At 34.0% G+C, this 20,141-nt stretch overlaps 5 protein-coding genes across 5 annotated transcripts; 3 read left to right on the top strand and 2 right to left on the bottom strand.

The window, feature by feature from the left end:
- Window positions 1–312: 312 nt before the first annotated feature.
- HO173_005942 (uncharacterized protein) lies at window positions 313–1,641 on the bottom strand (the record flags this gene model as incomplete). The annotated part of the gene is made up of 1 exon (XM_037307854.1): window positions 313–1,641. The coding sequence occupies one exon, from the start codon at window positions 1,639–1,641 to the stop codon at window positions 313–315; it is 1,329 nt and encodes a 442-aa protein (XP_037165114.1).
- Window positions 1,642–3,177: 1,536 nt separating this feature from the next.
- HO173_005941 (uncharacterized protein) lies at window positions 3,178–4,368 on the top strand (the record flags this gene model as incomplete). The annotated part of the gene is made up of 3 exons (XM_037307853.1): window positions 3,178–3,518; window positions 3,571–3,675; window positions 3,732–4,368. 3 exons carry the CDS (start codon window positions 3,178–3,180, stop codon window positions 4,366–4,368), a joined length of 1,083 nt encoding a protein of 360 aa, XP_037165113.1.
- A 959-nt stretch (window positions 4,369–5,327) lies between these two features.
- HO173_005940 (uncharacterized protein) lies at window positions 5,328–6,122 on the top strand (the record flags this gene model as incomplete). The annotated part of the gene is made up of 4 exons (XM_037307852.1): window positions 5,328–5,520; window positions 5,603–5,749; window positions 5,820–5,948; window positions 6,013–6,122. The coding sequence occupies 4 exons, from the start codon at window positions 5,328–5,330 to the stop codon at window positions 6,120–6,122; spliced, it is 579 nt and encodes a 192-aa protein (XP_037165112.1).
- Window positions 6,123–6,297: 175 nt separating this feature from the next.
- HO173_005939 (uncharacterized protein) lies at window positions 6,298–6,699 on the top strand (the record flags this gene model as incomplete). The annotated part of the gene is made up of 1 exon (XM_037307851.1): window positions 6,298–6,699. One exon carries the CDS (start codon window positions 6,298–6,300, stop codon window positions 6,697–6,699), a length of 402 nt encoding a protein of 133 aa, XP_037165111.1.
- A 523-nt stretch (window positions 6,700–7,222) lies between these two features.
- On the bottom strand, window positions 7,223–8,662 carry HO173_005938 (uncharacterized protein; the record flags this gene model as incomplete). Its single annotated transcript, XM_037307850.1, has 2 exons — window positions 7,223–8,247; window positions 8,635–8,662. The coding sequence occupies 2 exons, from the start codon at window positions 8,660–8,662 to the stop codon at window positions 7,223–7,225; spliced, it is 1,053 nt and encodes a 350-aa protein (XP_037165110.1).
- Window positions 8,663–20,141: the final 11,479 nt, after the last annotated feature.

Below are 20,141 nucleotides of genomic sequence, written 5' to 3'. Positions count from 1 at the left end.
GATTACGGAACTTCTTTTCGAGCCGAAAATGTGGAGAACCACAAACTATGTCAGACTGAATCTTCTAAAGCTGACGCACGGGATCGGCCAATCTTCGTGCATGAGCATCTTTGATAGCTCTTGGTCTATTATATTTGCCACAAGTTCGAGGCTTCCTACCCTTGCGGTCTGATGGCAGACCTGAAGCTAATGATCGAGGTGCAAAAGGTAACCCTTGAGGGAATAATGATCGAGGTGCAAAAGGTAAACCCTTGAGGCAGAGACACTCTCATCCGTGCAGAGACATGGGTGGCGGCCGTCACCGCGTTTGATTCACTCGTCTTCCATCAGGTCTTCCTCCTCCCCAGCACGTTCCCTGCTATCCTCATCCACCTTGGAATCTCTCATTCCGTCTAGATGACCCTGCACAAGCTCAGCGACCCTGATGCCCGCAACCTCATCATGCACGACGCTGCTCGTATCAGGATCCTCAAAAATGCCTGCACTGACCAAGTCCTTTGGCAGCCTGTCTCCCGTCTTCTTTCCCACTTCCAGCAGTATCGACTTTCTTAAATATCCATCGGGTTTGTTGGGACTTGCCCAAACTCCTCCGGGCGGCAGCTTTTGTTGGAAGCCTGGCCAGGACTTGTCGTCGGCGTGCAGCCATGCGAGAGCGTAGCGCATGTATAAGAAGCGGCGGGCAGGGCGATTGTCATTGGGGAAGCTCAATTTGCGCCCGTCAATGTCGCGCCATCTCCACAACCCTCGATCGGTTTCTTTGGACATGTCTTCGAAGAAGGGCTTGTCTCTTTCGGCAGTATTTAGAAGAATAACCTTCCACTCCGTGGGAGTAGATTCAACTGAGTCCACGGGCACTATGGTAATCCAACAATTGTCAAAACCTTCCTCGATCTTTTTCTGAAGGCTGAGTCCGTTCCTCCTGCTGGTCAGTGGGGCTTCATCGCTGCCGAACATGTGGGCCGTGTCCTTCGTGTTCCAGGAATAAGGAACGATGTGCGCGCATTTCACTGACCCAGAGCCCAACCAGTATCCGAGGACATTGCACCATATTCGTGAGTCTTCTGTGTCGGGGTTCTCAGTCTTGGTGCCGAGATACTCGTTGACACTATCCCGAAATTGCTTCCTGTCTAATCTCGGAGCCTTGAGACCTGGCAATCTCTCCTTTGAACTTGAGGCAGCCTCAAGTGAAATTCTGAGCTCGGTGATGTAAGCATCTTTCAGCTGTTCCCTGCTAGTGACAATGTCGTTCAAATCTTCCTCGAGAACCTTTCGCTCGGACAGGAGAAATACCTTCTCAGACAAAAGGGCCTTCTCGTCTTCCTTTACTACCGCTACAAACTCTGTCTTTGGCTTACCAGCGTCGTCAAAGAATGTATTAGCTTCTGAGAGCGCTTGCTTCTGCACCGCTCTCACTCTGAGCGTGCTTTCCACCACTGCGAGGCGCCACTTCAAAAATGGGGAGGTGGTATGCGGGGAGCCCTGATCGAGTAGCTGACTGGCCTTTCTCTTCAGGGACATCATCAGGTTCTTCGTCTTTGGGGTGCAGTCAACGCTGTCCAACACTGAAGAGTCCAAGTCCATGTCAAAGCGCGAGGAAGTGAGCTGCTTCTCAGGCTTCACAAGGGGCTGAGAGTGAGCCATATGAAATGATTTGGGAGCGAAAGCCGGTTAAGGAGATTGAATGTACAATTGCTGCCGTGAAAAATTGAATGGGTGGATGTTGGTGAACAGCAACTGAGGAGCTTTTGGGAAGGATTTTGTGGTCTAGAAAGTCGAAGGCATATGTATATATTCAGCGTAGAAAGCTTTGATTCATCAATCTATCTGTTAAAGCTTCTCAAATGTTCTCGATTCTCGAGTTTTGAGCATTGAGAAAGCAATGTGCAAGCTTTCCAATCAAACTTCGGTTTAGATTACTTGTATGAGTCATCATTGAATGAGACAGAAGTTCGGAGAACATGTGGCTCTGTAGCATACATTTGTTGTTATCTGTTGGCTCCTTGGAAAAGGCCGGGAAAGATTGACAGTACCTCAGTCCTCAGAAAGAGATATGATGGAGAGATGCGCTAGCGCAACCTTATCTAAAGGCTTATACTTGTATGTATCTAAGTAGCATTCGATACCCCGAAGCCTTTACCGCAGTAATAATAGTAAGGTGGAAGAGGTGGAAGAGGTAAGGTAGTAGAAGAAGAGGTAGTAGAGGTACGATTTTCACGAAGTGGTAGACCGATAAGGCCTAAAAAACGGTGAATTGGATTCTCCGATATAGAAGCCTTGGTAGCAAGGAAGAACCAGATTTTTCATCCTTATTAGGGGCTATCAAAGTTACTTCTACTTATGATAAGTAGAAATGCAATAAGCTACTAGTTCTTTGACAGCACCTCACTATTTCGACTTATGAATAATAACTATTTCTTCTTCTTCTTAAATAGTCTCGTAGTGATGATACCGTGTTAACTACATTCGATATAGAGCCTTGGCGGATAGAAACTGCCGGAGAAGCCTCCCAGAGTCCCAACAGTGGCCCATGGCCACATAAAACACCTCCCAAAGCCATTGCAACGACAAAATACCTCAGCGCAGTCACATGACTTCTATCTGCATCACGGGATCCGTCTCTAAGCAGACGGGCTGAAATGCTATTTTAAAGCCTTAATTACCTTTTTGGTAAGTGGATAGCTGATCAGGCGTCTATCAGAGCGCGTTTAGGCCTTCTGGTAGAGCCTGTAGATTAAGCGTTGGCCATTGATAGCGTGTTATAATGAGGAATACTACTCTAGAGCTTAGTAATAGCTTACGAAATAATATTTTGATTAACTGAGGACAAAAATTTTTTTTCTATTCTATACGATATAGGGCTGGGTAAATAAGTGACTTGATTTCAAGAGAAGTAATTTATACTATGTGCGGAGTATAGATTTCTGGATGTGGCCGGACTTATCAGTTTTAAAGAATTTGGATTCCTTGTATTTCGCGTTTCCTCATGAAAAAGTATGTGCCAGAAAAAAAACAGGCCACATCTGAGTCCAGTGCGCAAATGCCAGTCCAGTATTACTACATTGGTCATTATGTTATTTGGTAATACGCCATTTAAATGAGTGGTAGAGGTAGTTATGCACGCTATGACTAGCAACCAATTTAATCTAAAAAAGCCTATATTTCCCTCCTCTGAAAGGAATGGGCAAGCTAGCGGCCATTAATCATCCTTCAAAGCCACGAGGCCTCTTCGATTGCCCTTGCGTCACTCATTACATTACCTCATACCACTTATGGTACCTCTTCGACGCATCATCTGGGAAGATGGGCAAATACTCAGACTCAGACGAATGGGTGGATGTCGTTCCCATCCCTCAAGATGACGGTGGTCCTAATCCCTTGGCTGCAATTGCCTATACCGAAGAATACAGCGAAGCTATGTCGTATCTCCGAGCTGCGATGGCCAAGAACGAGAAGTCGGACAGGGCTCTAAAGCTTACAGAGGAAATTATCCGGATGAACCCTGCGCACTACACAGTCTGGTACATAAACAAAGAAGGCCAGAATGGCGGGTTACTGACAAGTACATGGCAGGCTTTATAGAGCAGACATGCTATTTTCGTTGCAGAAAGACCTTCTTGAGGAGCTAGAGTGGCTGAATACAGTAGCTCTCAAACATACCAAGAACTTTCAAATATGGTACTCATACCGCAATCCGCGAACGGGCCAAAAGCTGAAGCTTACGGACTACGCAGGCACCACCGCCAAGTAGTCATGTCCCACATCCCTACCCTACCTCCCAGAGAAACCGCATTCCTCGCCCTCATGTTCGCCAAAGACGCCAAAAACTACCACGTCTGGTCCTACCGCCAATGGCTCGTCCGGCATTTTTCCCTCTGGAATTTCGAACTACCCTACATTGAATCACTCCTCCAGATCGATGTCCGCAACAATAGCGCGTGGAACCACCGCTGGTTTGTCGTGTTCGCACGACATACCGATCCGAAGAAGCATAGCATCAAGAATGGCGACGCAGACTCAGATGTACCGCCGGAGATAATAGAGCGGGAGATTGAGTACACAAAGGCTGCAATCTCTACGGCACCGCAGAACCAGTCCCCGTGGAATTATCTGAGGGGCGTGCTGAGGAAGAAGGGCATGGGCCTCGTGGAGTTGAAGGGGTTTGCGGAGCAATATGCGGATTTGGAGAAGGAGGATGAGGTGCGAAGTAGCCATGCGCTTGATTTTTTGGCGGATGTCTACGCCGCCGAGGAGCACAAGGAACGAAGTGGAAAGGCGCTGGAGTTGTTGGCTAGGAGGTATGATCCTATACGAAAGAACTACTGGGACTATAGGAGGAGCTTGCTGGCTTTGGACCAGGTCAGTGCGTGAGGTTGGTTCACGGTCTGTAAATGAATCAGGAATTTCATGACGGTAATGAATACTTAGATACCCAGGCATTGAGACGAAATGCGTCGAATCCGTTTCCCTATTTTTGCATGCTTCTATTTCACATTTTCCACTTCGCCCATCTATTCAACCGAATCCTTTACCCATAGTGCACAGTATCCCTTCTCTCCTCAATCAGTTGACCTGACAACTCGTCGCCAGCGTACTTGGCACTTCCCTATTCTTCGTCAGCGCTTTTTCCTTCTCGGCAGATCTATGCTGAAATCTGAAAGTGGCGTGCAAAGATTGGTGTTCTGTGACGCCTGAGCGACATCGCCTCCTACTCTTCAAAAAGTCTTTTTCACAGCGTTTAGTCCGACGAGGTAGTCTGCAAAATTGAATACTGGATCGCGAGAACTAAGCAAGCGTTTGAAATATCCGTATATATGCTCGAAGTTTCGAACGGCGCCCTGCATGTGATCAAGAATGCAGCTCCCCACAAAAGGAAGAATTGTGATGTGGAAGCAGGGAGAAATGGACCACTCGATACCCTGCTTCCACTCTCTGCTCCAAATACGCGCGTAGTAGTACGAGCTTACTACGTCGGATGTCATCGCATGCGAGTCATCGTGTTCTTATTAATTCCGGGGCGTCAATAGGTCAAGATAGTTGGTCACGGTCGGCTTCGATGCCAAGCCAGCATGTTTCATCTATCCCCGCATCCCAAAAGTCCCCTATTGGATGACGAGGTTGAGCACGGGCCAAGACGTCGGATACTTGTATGCCCGAATCAGGGGGGATCAATGAGCAACACAAAGTATTCAGCGATCCTCTCTAGAACAATACGCTGAGGAAGAGTGGAAAGATAGATTGGAGTGAAATTGATACCTGCTCCATCATTCCTGAGTACCTCCTCTCTCTCAAAGAACAAAACCATTACACGAAACATAAGTACACTTACAATGCACTTCACACTCCCTGTCTTCTTCTCCTTTATTAACCTATCTCTCGCCCTCGCTGTCACCCCTTCCAATCCCACCAACTCAACCGCCAATACAACCTTCACTCCACCAAGCCGCTACTACCTCAAAACCAGCGTAATCGGGGCCGGGAACGCCGACAAAAATGACCTCTACGTCAGCAGCTATCATACCGGTCCGCTAACCCCCGCCCTCCTCTGTTATACCCCACTCAGTCAAAAATGCCACCGACATTGCCTCCTCTAACACGACCACAGGGCCTGGTCTGAGCGACGCCACCCTCCTCCCATTCTCCCCCACCAGCAACACCGTCGGCTTCCTCAACGACACGCATCAGCAGTTCGACCTGCACAGCTCCGTCCCCTTCGGCATGATCATGGAACCCTCGGAGAATCTGGACGTCGGTTCGTTCGTCCCTTCCTGATTGCCAAGCAAGGATCGGTGACGGTGGACTGACGATCGTCTTCTGCGTAGCGTGGAACTTTGTACGTATCAACGAGCTTGTGTTCGATGCAGGGTATGGCTCAACGGACGGGTTCTCTTTCAACGCGTCAGGCTTGCAGTGGGATGGGCGGGGAGCTGGAGTGTTCGTTGGGTGGTTGGGTACGTGATTCTGTTTGCTTTCTCGTCTGCATGATTTCATTGGTTGGCTGATTACGATTCGCAGCTTGCGATTGGTGGCACGGCGTCCCGCAGCTCTTTTGGGAGTTTTTCTTTGTTCCGACGGGGATTCCTAGTAGCTGTGCGCAGGTCGAGTTGCATCCAGTTGCCGTGTAGGCAGAATGGGTCAGTAGAAAGGGGAGACGGAGGCATCGAGGACCGAGTGAGAAAGGGAAGTCGGATTGAAGGTGTCCAATTACGCTTTGTAAAAACAAATTTCTGTCAATGAATGCGTATTGCACTCCGTTTCTTCGGGATCGCAAACCGATCGGAAAGCGAAGACGCGCACAACATGTTCAGATGGACGGTCTCTGCTAAAACACCCCTCGAATGCAACGAGCTCCAATCCATCCTTGCAATTGACCCCGTTTTCCAGTTATCGAAGTCGACGAACGTCGACTGCGCGTCATCCACAAAGACCTGTGCAGCTCCTTCATCACGACAAAAATCCCTTCATCTTCCAGCTCTGAACATCAACGCCCACGCCAACGGTCTCGTGCCGAGAGCCCACTCCGCAAAGACCCATGCGTCCATTCTCCACGACCCAAAGCCAAGGGCCGTCCAAAGTCCCCAGCTCTTTCGCTCTCGACGAAACGTGCATGGAATGAGGGCAGGTCACGGTGGGAGAGATTATGCAGCTGTATCTGGATGCGGAGATGCGGTGCGGACGGCTGCTCGAGGCGGGAATTCGTAAAGGGTTTGAGCTGGGAATGCGTTGGGGGTTCTTAGAGTAGAGGGTTGCGACGAGATGGGGAGGAATCCGATCGGTTTCACGGAATATGAATGAAGTGGTTGGGATCGCCTGGTGATTTTTGCAACCTGCATGCATCCGGTTCAGGTCGCTGCCTGTGTTTTGCAGCCCGGTTGCTCGGTGAGAAAAGGAATTTTTCAACGCGATCGCACCGTCAGTTGCTTGACTCCGCTCCTTCGGAAATGTTGCCCCAGTTGGGTCGTCGGTATATTCAAGTAGCCATGCGATTATTATTTTTCAATGTTCTGATAGGGTTTGAGTCGCAGCAGAATGTTCTGTAAATTGTTATCACAATGTCTTTGTGTATAGATTACAGCTGTTGTGATGTGTCTTTGAGGGTGTGTGAACTCACGATCATAATGTTCTCGGTCACGCAATTTGTCAAGTATATCTCAACGCGAAGCTAAGGACTGTAAAATGTTCTTTCGTCTGACTCGAATCTATGCTTTTCACACGGTCCCTCTATTTAAATGAAATGGTACTTACGTTGTACTAGAAGCTCCAACATTTTCACAGCACTTCCTCCATCACTCATTTGATTATGGCCATTTGTCGCCACAGTGCTCGGGACCTCCTTATCCTTTGTCGTCTCTCCCTCCATGAGCCCAAACCTCTCCCTCCATTCCATCAGCAACTCAAGCGTGACAGCAGCCCCCCCACACACAACAACCACAATCTTACTCTCGGCCGTGAGCTCCGGCAACAATTTCTTCAATCGGCCATCGTAGCACAGCGCCACGTTGACCCCACAAGCCGGTTCGACAAGCAACCTCTCATCGTCTGCCAGTCGCCAACATCCCATCACCGCTTCTCGATCCTCAAGCACCACGCTCCTCACACTCTTCCTCTGCCCGTACTCAAACGTCTTCTCCCCAACCCGCGTCGCTCCAAGACTGGTACAAATACTCGTAATCTTTTCCAACCTGACCAACTCGCCCTTTACCAAACTCTTGTGCAGACTCTCGGCCCCTCTCGTCTCCAAAGCCAAGACCTTCACATCCCCCCAACCCCGCCTCTCCAGTCCCCGCATCACGCCGCAAAACAGCCCTCCACCACCAACAGAGCAGACCACCGCATCCGGCTTCTCTTCCAACTCCTCCACTATCGTAGCAGCACCATCCCACACATCCTCATGGTCAAACGGCGGCACATACACCCCATTCCTATCCTTCCCCAGCAACTCTTCCCTCAAGTACGCATCGGCTTCCGCCCAGCTGGCGCCCGTCTGTACCACGTCCGTCGCCCCGGCATTCCTGATCTTCGCGACCATCAGCGGCTTCGTCGTCACGGGAACGACGACCGTGGCGGGGCGGCCGAGGGCGTGGGCGGCCGTCGCGCAGGCGAGACCGGCGTTGCCGCCGCTGGAGGAGTAGAAGTGCGTGAGGTGGGGGGGTCGGGTGCGTGAGGAGGGTGCGGCGGATGAGGTTGCCGATGCCGCGGGACTTGAAGGAGGCGGCGGGCTGGAGGTTTTCGAGTTTGAGGAAGATGCGGCTGTCCGGGGGGGGGTTGGTCAGCGGTGTGGGGAAAGGCCGTCGGAGGGTGATGGGTGTGTGTACCATCCTGCAGCTTTGGAGAGAGCGGCGGACTCGATCAGAGGGGTCGAGACCCAGGGTTTGGGGAGGTCGGGGGGATGGTAGACTCCCCATGATCGAATATTCTTGGGCGTTGTGTGAGCTACGGTCGATTTGAATGCGGACGAGCACTGTTGCAGTCGGCTGCTCAAGGGTAGTTGTAGAATCGAAGGCGAGAGGGAGGAGAGAACGAAAATCCTCCACTTCGTATATGAATAATCATTGCCAAATATCGGGGCTCAAATGCTCTCACCATCGTGTTCCTATCATAGTGACTACAATTGGCCCAGTTCCAGTCAGCTGTAACCCGTGATAGGCTCAGTAGTAAAAATCATTAAATCAGATTTTTTTCTTGAAAATCATAGTCAGATTATGATTATTCACTCGAATTAATTATAAATTTAAAGTTATTACGCTTTTTAGCTAGACTATCTAACTTAGCTCGCTAGCTCTCTCGAGCTTTCTTATTAAAAAAATAGATATACGTTATTTATAAATAGAATAACTTTTTTATTTCTACTAAATTTTTTTTTTTTTAATTATAGATTATAATTTACGCTTTCGAATAAAAAAAGAGTTATAAAAGTTTTACTAGAATCGATATAGATATATAATAATAATATTATTTAAAAATTTAATTTTTAAAATTAATTTTTAAAAAAGTTTTTTTTTTTTAAATCTAATTTCGAGATTAAATTCGATTCTCGAACTTCGAAGAGTAAAGTTATTTTAATTTTAAGATTTACTTAGAATTATAAATTTAAATTTAAAATTTTTTAAATTATTAGAAAGTATAGATTAAGTTCTATAACTTTAAAAAAAAAGTAATAAAATTTTAATAGAAAAAAGAGAAGTTATATTAATAATAGATTTCTAGAAAGTTAATTAACTTTAAAGTAATTTAAATTTAATTAATAAGAAGTTAATTTTAATATCTATTATAGTCTTTTCATTTTCTTTACTATTATTATTATTATTATTATTATTATTTATAAAAATTTTATTAATTTTACGATTTTTACGATTTTACGATTTTTAATAAGAGAGATTAATAGATTTAAATCGAAGACGAAGCGAAGTAGTTTTGAAATTTATTAAAATTATTATTATTCGACTATCTAAGCTTATATAAAGAAGTATTCTTAATAAAGTAAATAAGTTTTTAATAAGCGATATTTAAATCTTCTATTTTTAAATATTTATAAGACTAAATTTAAAGTTTCCTTTTTTATCTAAAAGCATATATTTTATTCTATAATTTAAAATAAAAATCTTAAAATATTAATAGAAAATAAAAAAGTTATTTTAAAATTAAATAAAGTATACTTAATTAAAGCTATTCGACTATCGAGCGAACTTTAATAAACGATATTTGAATTTCTTACGCTTTAATAATTATAAGACTAAATTTAGAAATTCTTTTTTATCTAAAAGCTTATATTTTATTCTATAATTTTAAAAAGAAATCTTGAAATTTTAATAGAAAATAAAAAAGTTATTTTATATATTAATAATATATATTTATTTTTTTAATAAGAGAGCTCGAGAGAATTAGCGGGCTAACTTAGTCGATTTAATTAAAGAGTATAGCGAACTTAAATTTATAATTAACTATATATATAAATTTAAAATTTTATAACTTAGTTTTATTTTATTCTATTATACGAGTAAAGGCCTATAAATTAAATTTATAGTTATTTTTTTAATTAGAGCTATCGAGTATCGAGTAAGTAGATAAGCGATCTTTAATAAGCGAACTTTAATAAGCGATATTTGAATTCCTTACGCTTTAATAATTATCAGACTAAATTTCAAAATTCTTAAAAATTCGAAAAGCGCAAATAGCGCTTTAAAATTTTAAAATAAAATTTTAAAATTTTAATAGAAAATAAGAAAGTAATTCTATGTGTTAATAATATATAGAAATCTATATCGAAAGTTCTACACATACGCTAAAACTCTTAGTATTCTTAGTATTCTTAGTAAATATTCTTAATATCTTAAATATTAATACTTTATATAGTAGCGATATTAATACTTACTATATATAATATATATATATATAATATATAATAGCGATATTATTATATATATATAAGATATATAATTATAATATTACTATATATATTATAGCGATAATAGCGATATTAATATTATATATACTTACGCTAATAGAAGAATAGAGAAATAGAAGAAGAATATAAAGAATTTTAATATATATTTAATATATATCTAGTATAATAAGTAAATATCTTCTTATTACTCTCTAATTCTAATATATTTAATACTTAAAGTATTAATTATAACGATGAAATTAGACTTTAAATACTTACTTTAATCGAATATAGTATTATAGCGAAGATCGTTACGATTATTATAGAAATCTCTTATTAAATCGTTAATCGTCTAAAATAATAAGCTCGTAATAGAGGATATAATTCTATTATATCTAAAAAGCTATTATTATTATATATATTCGATACTTCTAGATCTAGACGATTCTCTATTATTACGCCCGAGCTTAAAAATACTATTTTAGCCGCTATACGAAAGAATCGCTATAATTATAAAAAAATCTCTTTTATACTAGCTACTAAGTAAGAAATCTTTTTAATAATAATTCTACGAGTACTTAAATATAATAACTTTCGATTAGTTAAAACTATTAAAAATCCGCCTTTTTTAATAACTTAAATAAAAGCTTATTATTAATTCGCTTTATAATATAAAGATTAAATTATAGAAAATTAAAAGAATATAATCTAGATCGATAAGATTAATATAGTCTTAAACTCTTAACGAGAATAAATACGATAATAGCGTTAGCCCGATAAGATCTATATTAAATCCGCTATTCGACGTCGTTTTATAGACGCTATAGAGTTTATATTTTAGAGATATTTCTTATACGATAAAAAGAGTCTATATTATATTTAAAAGGTCGAAATAATAATTAAAAAAAAAAAATATACTTAGAAACTAGCTGCTATTAATAAAGTCTTAAAGTCTAAAATTAAATTATAGTAAGAACTCTAGATCGATATAAAATGTATAAACTTATATAATCTTTCTAGCGTAAAGTCTTAATAAAGGTTTATAGTAGAAACTAAGAAAGTTACTATTATTGTTACGAGCGTACCCTTGACACACTACTCAGCCCTATGGCCTAGTGCCTTGGCAGGAGGCATCCCCTACTATATCATGCCTCCTTCCTACATACATAGTTCGGTAGCCTTATTATCCTCGTTCTACCTCACCCATACTGGTATCGCACCTATGCTGGTCCTGACATTATAATAAGGCTCCTTCGTACCCCCCGGCGAAGAGAAACTTAAACGGACAAGATGTGACTGGGTTCCCAGTCACACACTCGAGGATAGCAGAGTGACTAAACAGCTACCAAAGACCTACCCCCTTCCATTCGGATTAGCGGACGAATTCAAAAAAAACGCGCTGGCAGGGGCTTTGGCAAGAAACCAAGTTGAGCCATCGTATCCCTGGGTAAGCCCACCAGACGGGTAACTCGATTCCAAAGAGCCTAACGGGACAGCGGAACGGCCTCGCCAGAACAGTGGGCGAGGGATAAATAAGGCACAGGGACTATTCGTACGACTAGCGAATTGATAATAGAAAGAAATCGTCACAAACCCCACACACAGTGAGCCTGCTACAACGGCAGCAAACGTTCGACCTCTTCACTGAGCATGTCGACAACACACTCACAGTGAGCCTGCTACAATGGCGACGGGAACAGACCCGGCAACACGATTACGATTCGACCTCTTCACTGGGCATGTCGACAACACACATAGTGAGCCTGCTACCAAATGGCATTCAACACATTCGATTCAACCCAGCCTCCTACCTCCCTACCAGACCCTACGAATCGACAAGTGCATGAGTTTACGGAAGTGGTCTATGTCAGTCAGGTCATTGACTGCTGAGTACTCGCTATGGCAGCTTAGGACGGGTAGGCCTACGGGGTACCGGCAGTCGAAGCGGTAGGCTTACAAGGCGGATGGATGCAATGGATAGCACTACGAAGCAAGATGGCTACGAGTTGAGGCAAAGGAGATGGAATGGAACGGAGAATGGACTTTTGATGGCAAGAGCATGGGAGATACAGGGCAAATCTACAGTGAAGCTCCCAGGCCAGGCTGCCAACAGGTGTTGGAGGATGACATATGCATGCGTTGGATTTTCTTCAATTCTACCGATGGACTTGATGGCAAGAGCATGGGAGACGCAGGGCAAATCTACAGTGAAGCTCCCAGGCCGGGCTGCCAGTAGGTGTTGAAGGCAAAAAAATGGAGGACTATGACAAGCAGACTGGGCAAGGAGAAGAACTCGGAGAATCTTGCTGGCACGCAGGCAAGATATAGCCAACATCTCCAGGATCTCTGTGGCAGGGGATGGATGGCACAGTCAAGACCAGCATGCGATCCGGCAAAACCTCGGATGTGGTGTTTTTGAACGAATTGAAACCATCCGATGTTTTCGACTGCTACCGCTACACCTCGGCAAATCCTCTCCAGTCAGAACGGGCAAGGGCTATGCATGTTTGGAGATACAAGGCAAGCAATGGGCCTGCATCTCCGGTCTACCAGCCATGGGGGCCATGGCTATTTGAGAGGGGGGGGGTAGTGTTACGAGCGTACCCTTGACACACTACTCAGCCCTATGGCCTAGTGCCTTGGCAGGAGGCATCCCCTACTATATCATGCCTCCTTCCTACATACATAGTTCGGTAGCCTTATTATCCTCGTTCTACCTCACCCATACTGGTATCGCACCTATGCTGGTCCTGACAATTATAGAAAAGAAAGAAGAAATTAACTAATATCGCTATTAGAAGAAGGTTTATTTATATATATTTCTCTAAATTCTTTAACTTCTTTCGCTAATTAGATATAGATTCTCCTTCTATTACTTCTAAAATTTATTTAAAAATATAAAGAAAATAGACTTAATATAGTAGTTATAGAAGATAAGATCTTAGTCTATATCTTAAAGTTTTAGAAATTAATCTTTATATCTATAGATATACTTAGATTATTATAATATAGAAACTCGTTAAATCTAAATTATATTAAGTTATATTAGCCTTAGATAAAGCGACGTACTACTCGAAACGATTTATTAATAACTTGAAAAGAGACTAAAAAGCGATAAACTTATTATTAGAAATATAAGCTTTTATAAGAGAGGATTTAGAAGTAGATAGAACGTATATCTAGATATATTATCGAAGTTATTCGTTTAAAAGACGATAACGAGTATAGAAAAAGTCGTTTTAAAGGGAATATACGACTATATAATTTAAATAAGCGAGTTAATAAGTATATATATAGTTATATAAAGAATTATTAAGAAAAATAAAGCTATTTAAGAAATTTATTAAATTATCGAAGAATACTAAGAATATTAAGAGTTTTAGCGTATATGTAGAACTTTCGATATAGATCTCTATATATCTATTTTTTTAATAAGGGAGGCGTAGGAGAGCGAGATTTTGATAGTTGCGAACGCTAATTTATTTACCCGCGATAATTTAGCCGATCTAATTAAAAAGCGTAATAATTCTAAATTAATAATTAACTATATATATAAATTTAAGATTTTTAAGCTTAGCTCTATCTTATTCTATTATATATATTAATATAATAATAATAATAATAATAATAATAATAATAATAATAATAATAATAATAATAATAATAATAATAATAATAATAATAATAATAATAATAATAATAATAATAATAATAATAATAATAATAATAAGAATAATAATAAGAATAATAATAAGAATAATAATAAGAATAATAATAATAAGAATAATAATAAGAATAATAATAAGAATAATAATAATAATAATAATAATAATAATAAGAATAATAATAATAATAATAATAATAATAATAATAATAATACTAATAACGAGTAAAGATTTATAAATTAAATTTATAATTTTTTTTTAATTAAGGCTATCGAGTAAATTTAATAAGCGATCTTTAATAAGCGATCTTTAATAAGTAATATTTAAATTCCTTACCTTTAAATATCTATAAGACTAAATTTAGTAATTCTTTTTTTATCTAAAAGTCTATATTACGTTCTATAATTTAAAAGAAAAATCTTAAAATTTTAATAGAAGATAAAAAAGTTATTTTAAAATTAAATAATATATATCTATTTTTTAATTAAGACTATCGAGCGAACTTTAATAAGCGAACTTTAATAAGCGATATTATTACGAGCGTACTCTATATTCTTAATATACTACTTAGCTCTCTTACTTATTCGAGTCTAGCGTATCTTAATAGAGATATTATCTACTATTTAATATCTTTCTTTTATCTATATAATTCGATATCTTAATTATCTTATTTAATATATTTATATTAATATTATATTTATATTAATTCTAATACTATAATTAAAGTTAACTTACTTATTTTATTTATCTTAGCGAATAAATTTAAAGAAACGCGCTAGTAGAGACTTTAATAAGAAATTAAATTAAATTATTATATTTCTAAATAAGTCTATTAAATAAATAATTCGATTTTAAAGCGAATCGAACTCGATAAATAATAGTCGAGAGATAAATAAGATATTAAACTATTCGTATAGTTAGCGAATCGAAAGAAATAGCTAATATTATCTTATAGATATATATTAAGCTTTCTTATATATAACTTCTTTATAAGATAAGAGACTCTCTAGAGAAAGTAAGTATACTCGAAAAAATACTATTTAAAGTACTTATAGTCTTCTTAATATCTTAAATAATTAAAAGATAAATATATTAAGCTCTCGTAAAGAAATATTCTTATTTCGAGCTTTATAATAAAAAACTTTTTTTCTTAATATCGAATAATTTTAAAATATTTTAAAGAGGTTTTATTATTCTCTAATCGGCCTAATATTTCTAATATCTATTCTTTTAAAATATTTAAATTTCTCTTTAAACTCTTTTTTCTTCTTTCTTATAATAAAGTCTAATATTAAAAAAATAAATTAAATTAAAACTTTATTAGAGTAAACTAAGTTTTAATAAATATTAATTTTATTAGATAATATCTCTAATAAGATAAACTCGATAAATATATCTTAAGATATTATTAATAGTCTATAATTATAATATTAAATTAAATACTAACTCGATAAATTTATAATTATATTAAATAAGATTTATTAAAAGTAAGACGATTTTCGAAAGATTACTATTCGATATTATATTATTATAATAAAAAAGAATCTAATTATAAATAATTTATTTTAAATTTAGAGAATAATCGAGAAGATAAATTAACTAGCTCGAAGTTTTTAGAAGAATATAACTTTTCTATAGCGAAAAGTTAATAATCTTAATTTATAATCGATAAAAGACTTATAACTATTCTTAATCGAGAAGAAATATATATTTAAATATTTAAAAGATAAATTAATTAAGATCTTAGATTTATCTTTATTTATTAACGATAATAACTCTATCTAGAATAATTAATTCTCTAGAATAAAATAAAAATTTAAGATTAATAGCGATTATTATTTTATTAAAGACTTTAAAATAATTTATATAATCTTATAACTCGATAATAAAACTATATAATATATTATATATAAAAAACTTCGAAACTTTATTAATCTATATTAATTTATAAATAAGATTATAAACGAGTTAATTAATATTTATAAAAATTTAAATCGATATAATAATATATAGCGTAATATAAATATTCTATAATAAGAGACTTAATTTTTTATTAATTTCTATTTAAACTTTATTCGATTAATTATTATTCTTAATATTAAAGAAACTCTTTTATTAAAGAATTATCTTTTAAAGAAATTAAGAATTTTTTTAAGAAAGTTATAGAATATTATAAAGAAGTTTATTATCTTAAAAGCTATAAAGAAATATCTTTAAAAATTAAATAATTTATATCGTATTAGATATAAAGATATAGAGTTTATAAAAACTATTATTAAGCTAACTATAATACGAATTACGATTAATATATATCTTATATCTATTATTAAGATTACGATTACTATATTTTTAAATATTAAGATTAATTTAAAGCTAAGAAAATTTATATACTATAATTATAATAAGAAAGATTACTATCGAAATATCTATATAATAACTATTTAAATTAAGATTAATAAAAAAGCCTTCGAGAAAGTATAACTTTATATAATAAATATAAACGAAGAATTTAAAATCGATAACGTCGATATTATAAATAGCGATAATTCTTTATCGAATTCGAGAAACGAATAATCTCTTTTAAAGTTATAATAAGAGATACTTATAAAGTATATTTAATAGATACTCTTAATAACGCTCTAGCACGTCGTTCTTTTTATATATAAATTACGCTATCTTTATAAAAGAAAGAGTATTTACTTTAAAACTCTCTTATAGATAATAAATATATTAATACTTATATAATTATAAACGAGTTTTTAATTCTAGCGATATATAAAGTCTTATATTTAAAATTACTTTTATTATTATAATCTAAATTATTAAAAGATTATAACGACTAGATTATAAAACGATTAATTATATACTATTTATTTTCTATAATAAAAATAAAAGATTATTAAGAAGAAATATATTTAATATTAATTATATTATTAAAATACGATATAATAATTAAAAAATCTCAAATAAATAAATATAAGATAGTTCTAAATATATTATAAGATAAAATACTCTTTCTATTCGATTAATATAAATATAATAATAATTAAATATTAATAATAGACGAACTCTCTTTTCTATTAACTTCGAAGCTTTAATTATCTATATTATTTATTTTCTTATCTATTATACTAAAACGATAAAGCTCTTTTCTACTTATTTATAATAATAAAATTAATTTAAATATCTTCTTATTAAATAAGAATAAGAATAATAAAAAGTTTAAGTTTATTAATATCGCTAAGATTAATATAGCGATCTATTATTAACTAACTTATAAAAAAAAAAAAAAACTATTTATATTAATAATAAATAAAATTTATAATAACTCGTTAATATTATATATATCTCTTATTACTCGAATATCTCGCGATTTCTATATATTAATTAATAAACTCTATCTTTATAACTTAGAAAAGAAATATAAAAGATATTTTAATTTTAATTATTCTATTTAAATTAATAATATTAACGAGATTAATTTTAAGAAGATAAAATATAAGCTATCTATAAAGTATTATAATTATCTTAATATTTTTAATAAAATTAAGACGTATATATTTTTTCTATATTATTCTTATAATTATAAATTAAAATTTAATATTAGCTTTAATAAAATGAAATTTTTAAAAAGTAGAATCTATTTAATAATAGAATATAAATTAGAATAGATAAAGAAGTATTTAAATAAATATCTAAAGAAGAAATTTATAATATTAAATTATATATTATATATCTTATTTATTTTATTCGCGAAAAAGTCGAATAAAGAGTTATATTTTTATATAGATTATTAAAAACTAAACGCTATTATTAAAAGAAATTAATATTTAATTCTATTAATAGATAAGATTTTAATAAGAATTTAAGAATATAAATATCTTACTCGATTAGATATTATAGTCGCGTTTAATAAACTACGTATATATCTCGATAGCGAGAATTTTATTACTTTTATTATCTCTCTTAAAATATATAAATATCGAATATTTTTCTTCGATCTAATTAACGATCTAGCTATATATTAATAATATATAAATAATATTCTATTTAAGTATTTAAATAATTTCTACTAGATCTATCTCGATAATATATTTATTTATAATAAGATAAAAAAGAAATATATTTAATATATTAGATAAATTCTTTAGAAATTAAAAGATATCGATCTTTAAATAAATATTCTTAAATATAAATTTTATATTTAAAAAATTAAATTTCTAAATCTATTAATATCTATAAATAGGTTATAAATAAACTCTATTAAAATCTAGATAATTATTAAATAAATTATATCTATTAATCTTAAAGAGATATAAATCTTTATTAGATTTTATAATTTTTACTAATAATTTATTAGAGACTTCTCTAAAATAGTTAAATTTATAATAAAATTTATAATAAAGAAGATTATATTTAATTAATTCTTAATATATTAAAAAATGTTTTATCTTTTAAAAGTCGCTATTATTAAAGCTCTAATTCTATATTATTTCGATAAAATAAAGAAAACTATTTTAAAAACTAACTCTTTCGACTATATTAATAAAGATATTTTTTTCTAATATAATAATAAGAGAGTACTTTACTTAGTAGTTTTTTATAATAAAAATCTAACCTCAACTAAGTATAACTATTAAATTTATAATAAAAAATTATTAATAATTATTCGCTATCTAGAATATTAACGCCTTAAGTTAAAATATATAAACGTTTTTATTAAAATCTTTATTAATTATAAGAAATTAATATATTTTATTAAAAGAAGAAATTTTAATCGACGTTAAGCTCGATATTTAGATATATTATTAGAATTTAATATAAAGATTATTTATTAATCTAAATCTTAGAATATTAAGATAAATATATTTATATAAATAATTAGATATAAATTAATTAATTTCGAGAATAAATAATTACGTTAATAATATTAAATAATTCTTATTTTTAATTAATTAGAATTAAATAGCGAATATATCGATATATATATAATTAAGAATTATTAGAGACTTAATAGTATATATAATAACTCTATATTATAGTATAAAGAGAATACTATCTATATAGAATTATTATAAGTATAAACTTTATAGTAAGATAGAAAGATCGAAAGGCCTTAATACGCTAAGCTTAATTAGGCTATAATATAAGTAAGATTAATAAGATTATTAAAATCGTAATATTACTCTCTTCTTTAATTTAAAACTTCGGCGATAACTATTATATAGTAGATATCGATCTTATAAAAAGTATATCTAGGCGTATATAAAGTAATATCTTTAGATATATTAACTTAATATTTTATAATAGATTTAAGATTTTTTTATAAATTAATATAGCTATTATAGATTAATAGCGCTAATAGAGAAGATTATTTCGAAGGTTTTTTAAATAAAGAATAAGAGTTAGCGGCCTTAAGATAATAATAATAGAAGTCTATTATTAGATTTAAATATTTTACTATATTTATAAATAGTTATTAGAATAAGTTTTCTTTAATTTTAGAGTTTTTATATCTAATTTTATATATTAGATATTCTCTTTTACTAGTTAAGAAATTATTTTTTATTTATTTAATTTAGATTAAACTATTTCTTTAATATTATAATTTTATCTTCTTTATTAATATCGATAGAAGGCGATAAAGATTTAATTTATTTTAATAGTAAATTATTATTATTAAGATATAATAGTTATAGATAAAAGATAAAGTAAATATTATTTATAAAAGTTAAAAGTTTTAACTTATAAGCGAAATTATTTAAAGCTTTAATAATTTTAAATAATTCGAAATTCTTATAATTTAATAATTTGCTAAAGCGTATAATTTTAATATTTCTTTTATTAAGTATAATTATATTTCTAATTTTAAATTTTAATATTAAGAGTCGATAACGATTAGCTTACTTCTTTTATAAAGCTTATAATTATTTAAATTAACTTCTTAAATAATCTCTTATAATATTTATTTTCTTAATAAATCTATTAGTTAATTTAATATCTCTCTTTATTTTTTAATTAACGAATTAATTTTAGAGGATAAAAGATTTTATTTTTAAGCGGGGAATATATTTTTTAATAAGAAGAAATAGTAA

This window comes from Letharia columbiana (genome assembly GCF_014066305.1).
Source record: "Letharia columbiana isolate WasteWater2 chromosome Unknown Sc0000017_s0, whole genome shotgun sequence".
NCBI lineage: Eukaryota > Fungi > Ascomycota > Lecanoromycetes > Lecanorales > Parmeliaceae > Letharia > Letharia columbiana.
The sequence above is the reverse complement of the archived record's forward strand: the minus strand, read 5'-3'. Positions and strand labels throughout refer to the sequence as shown.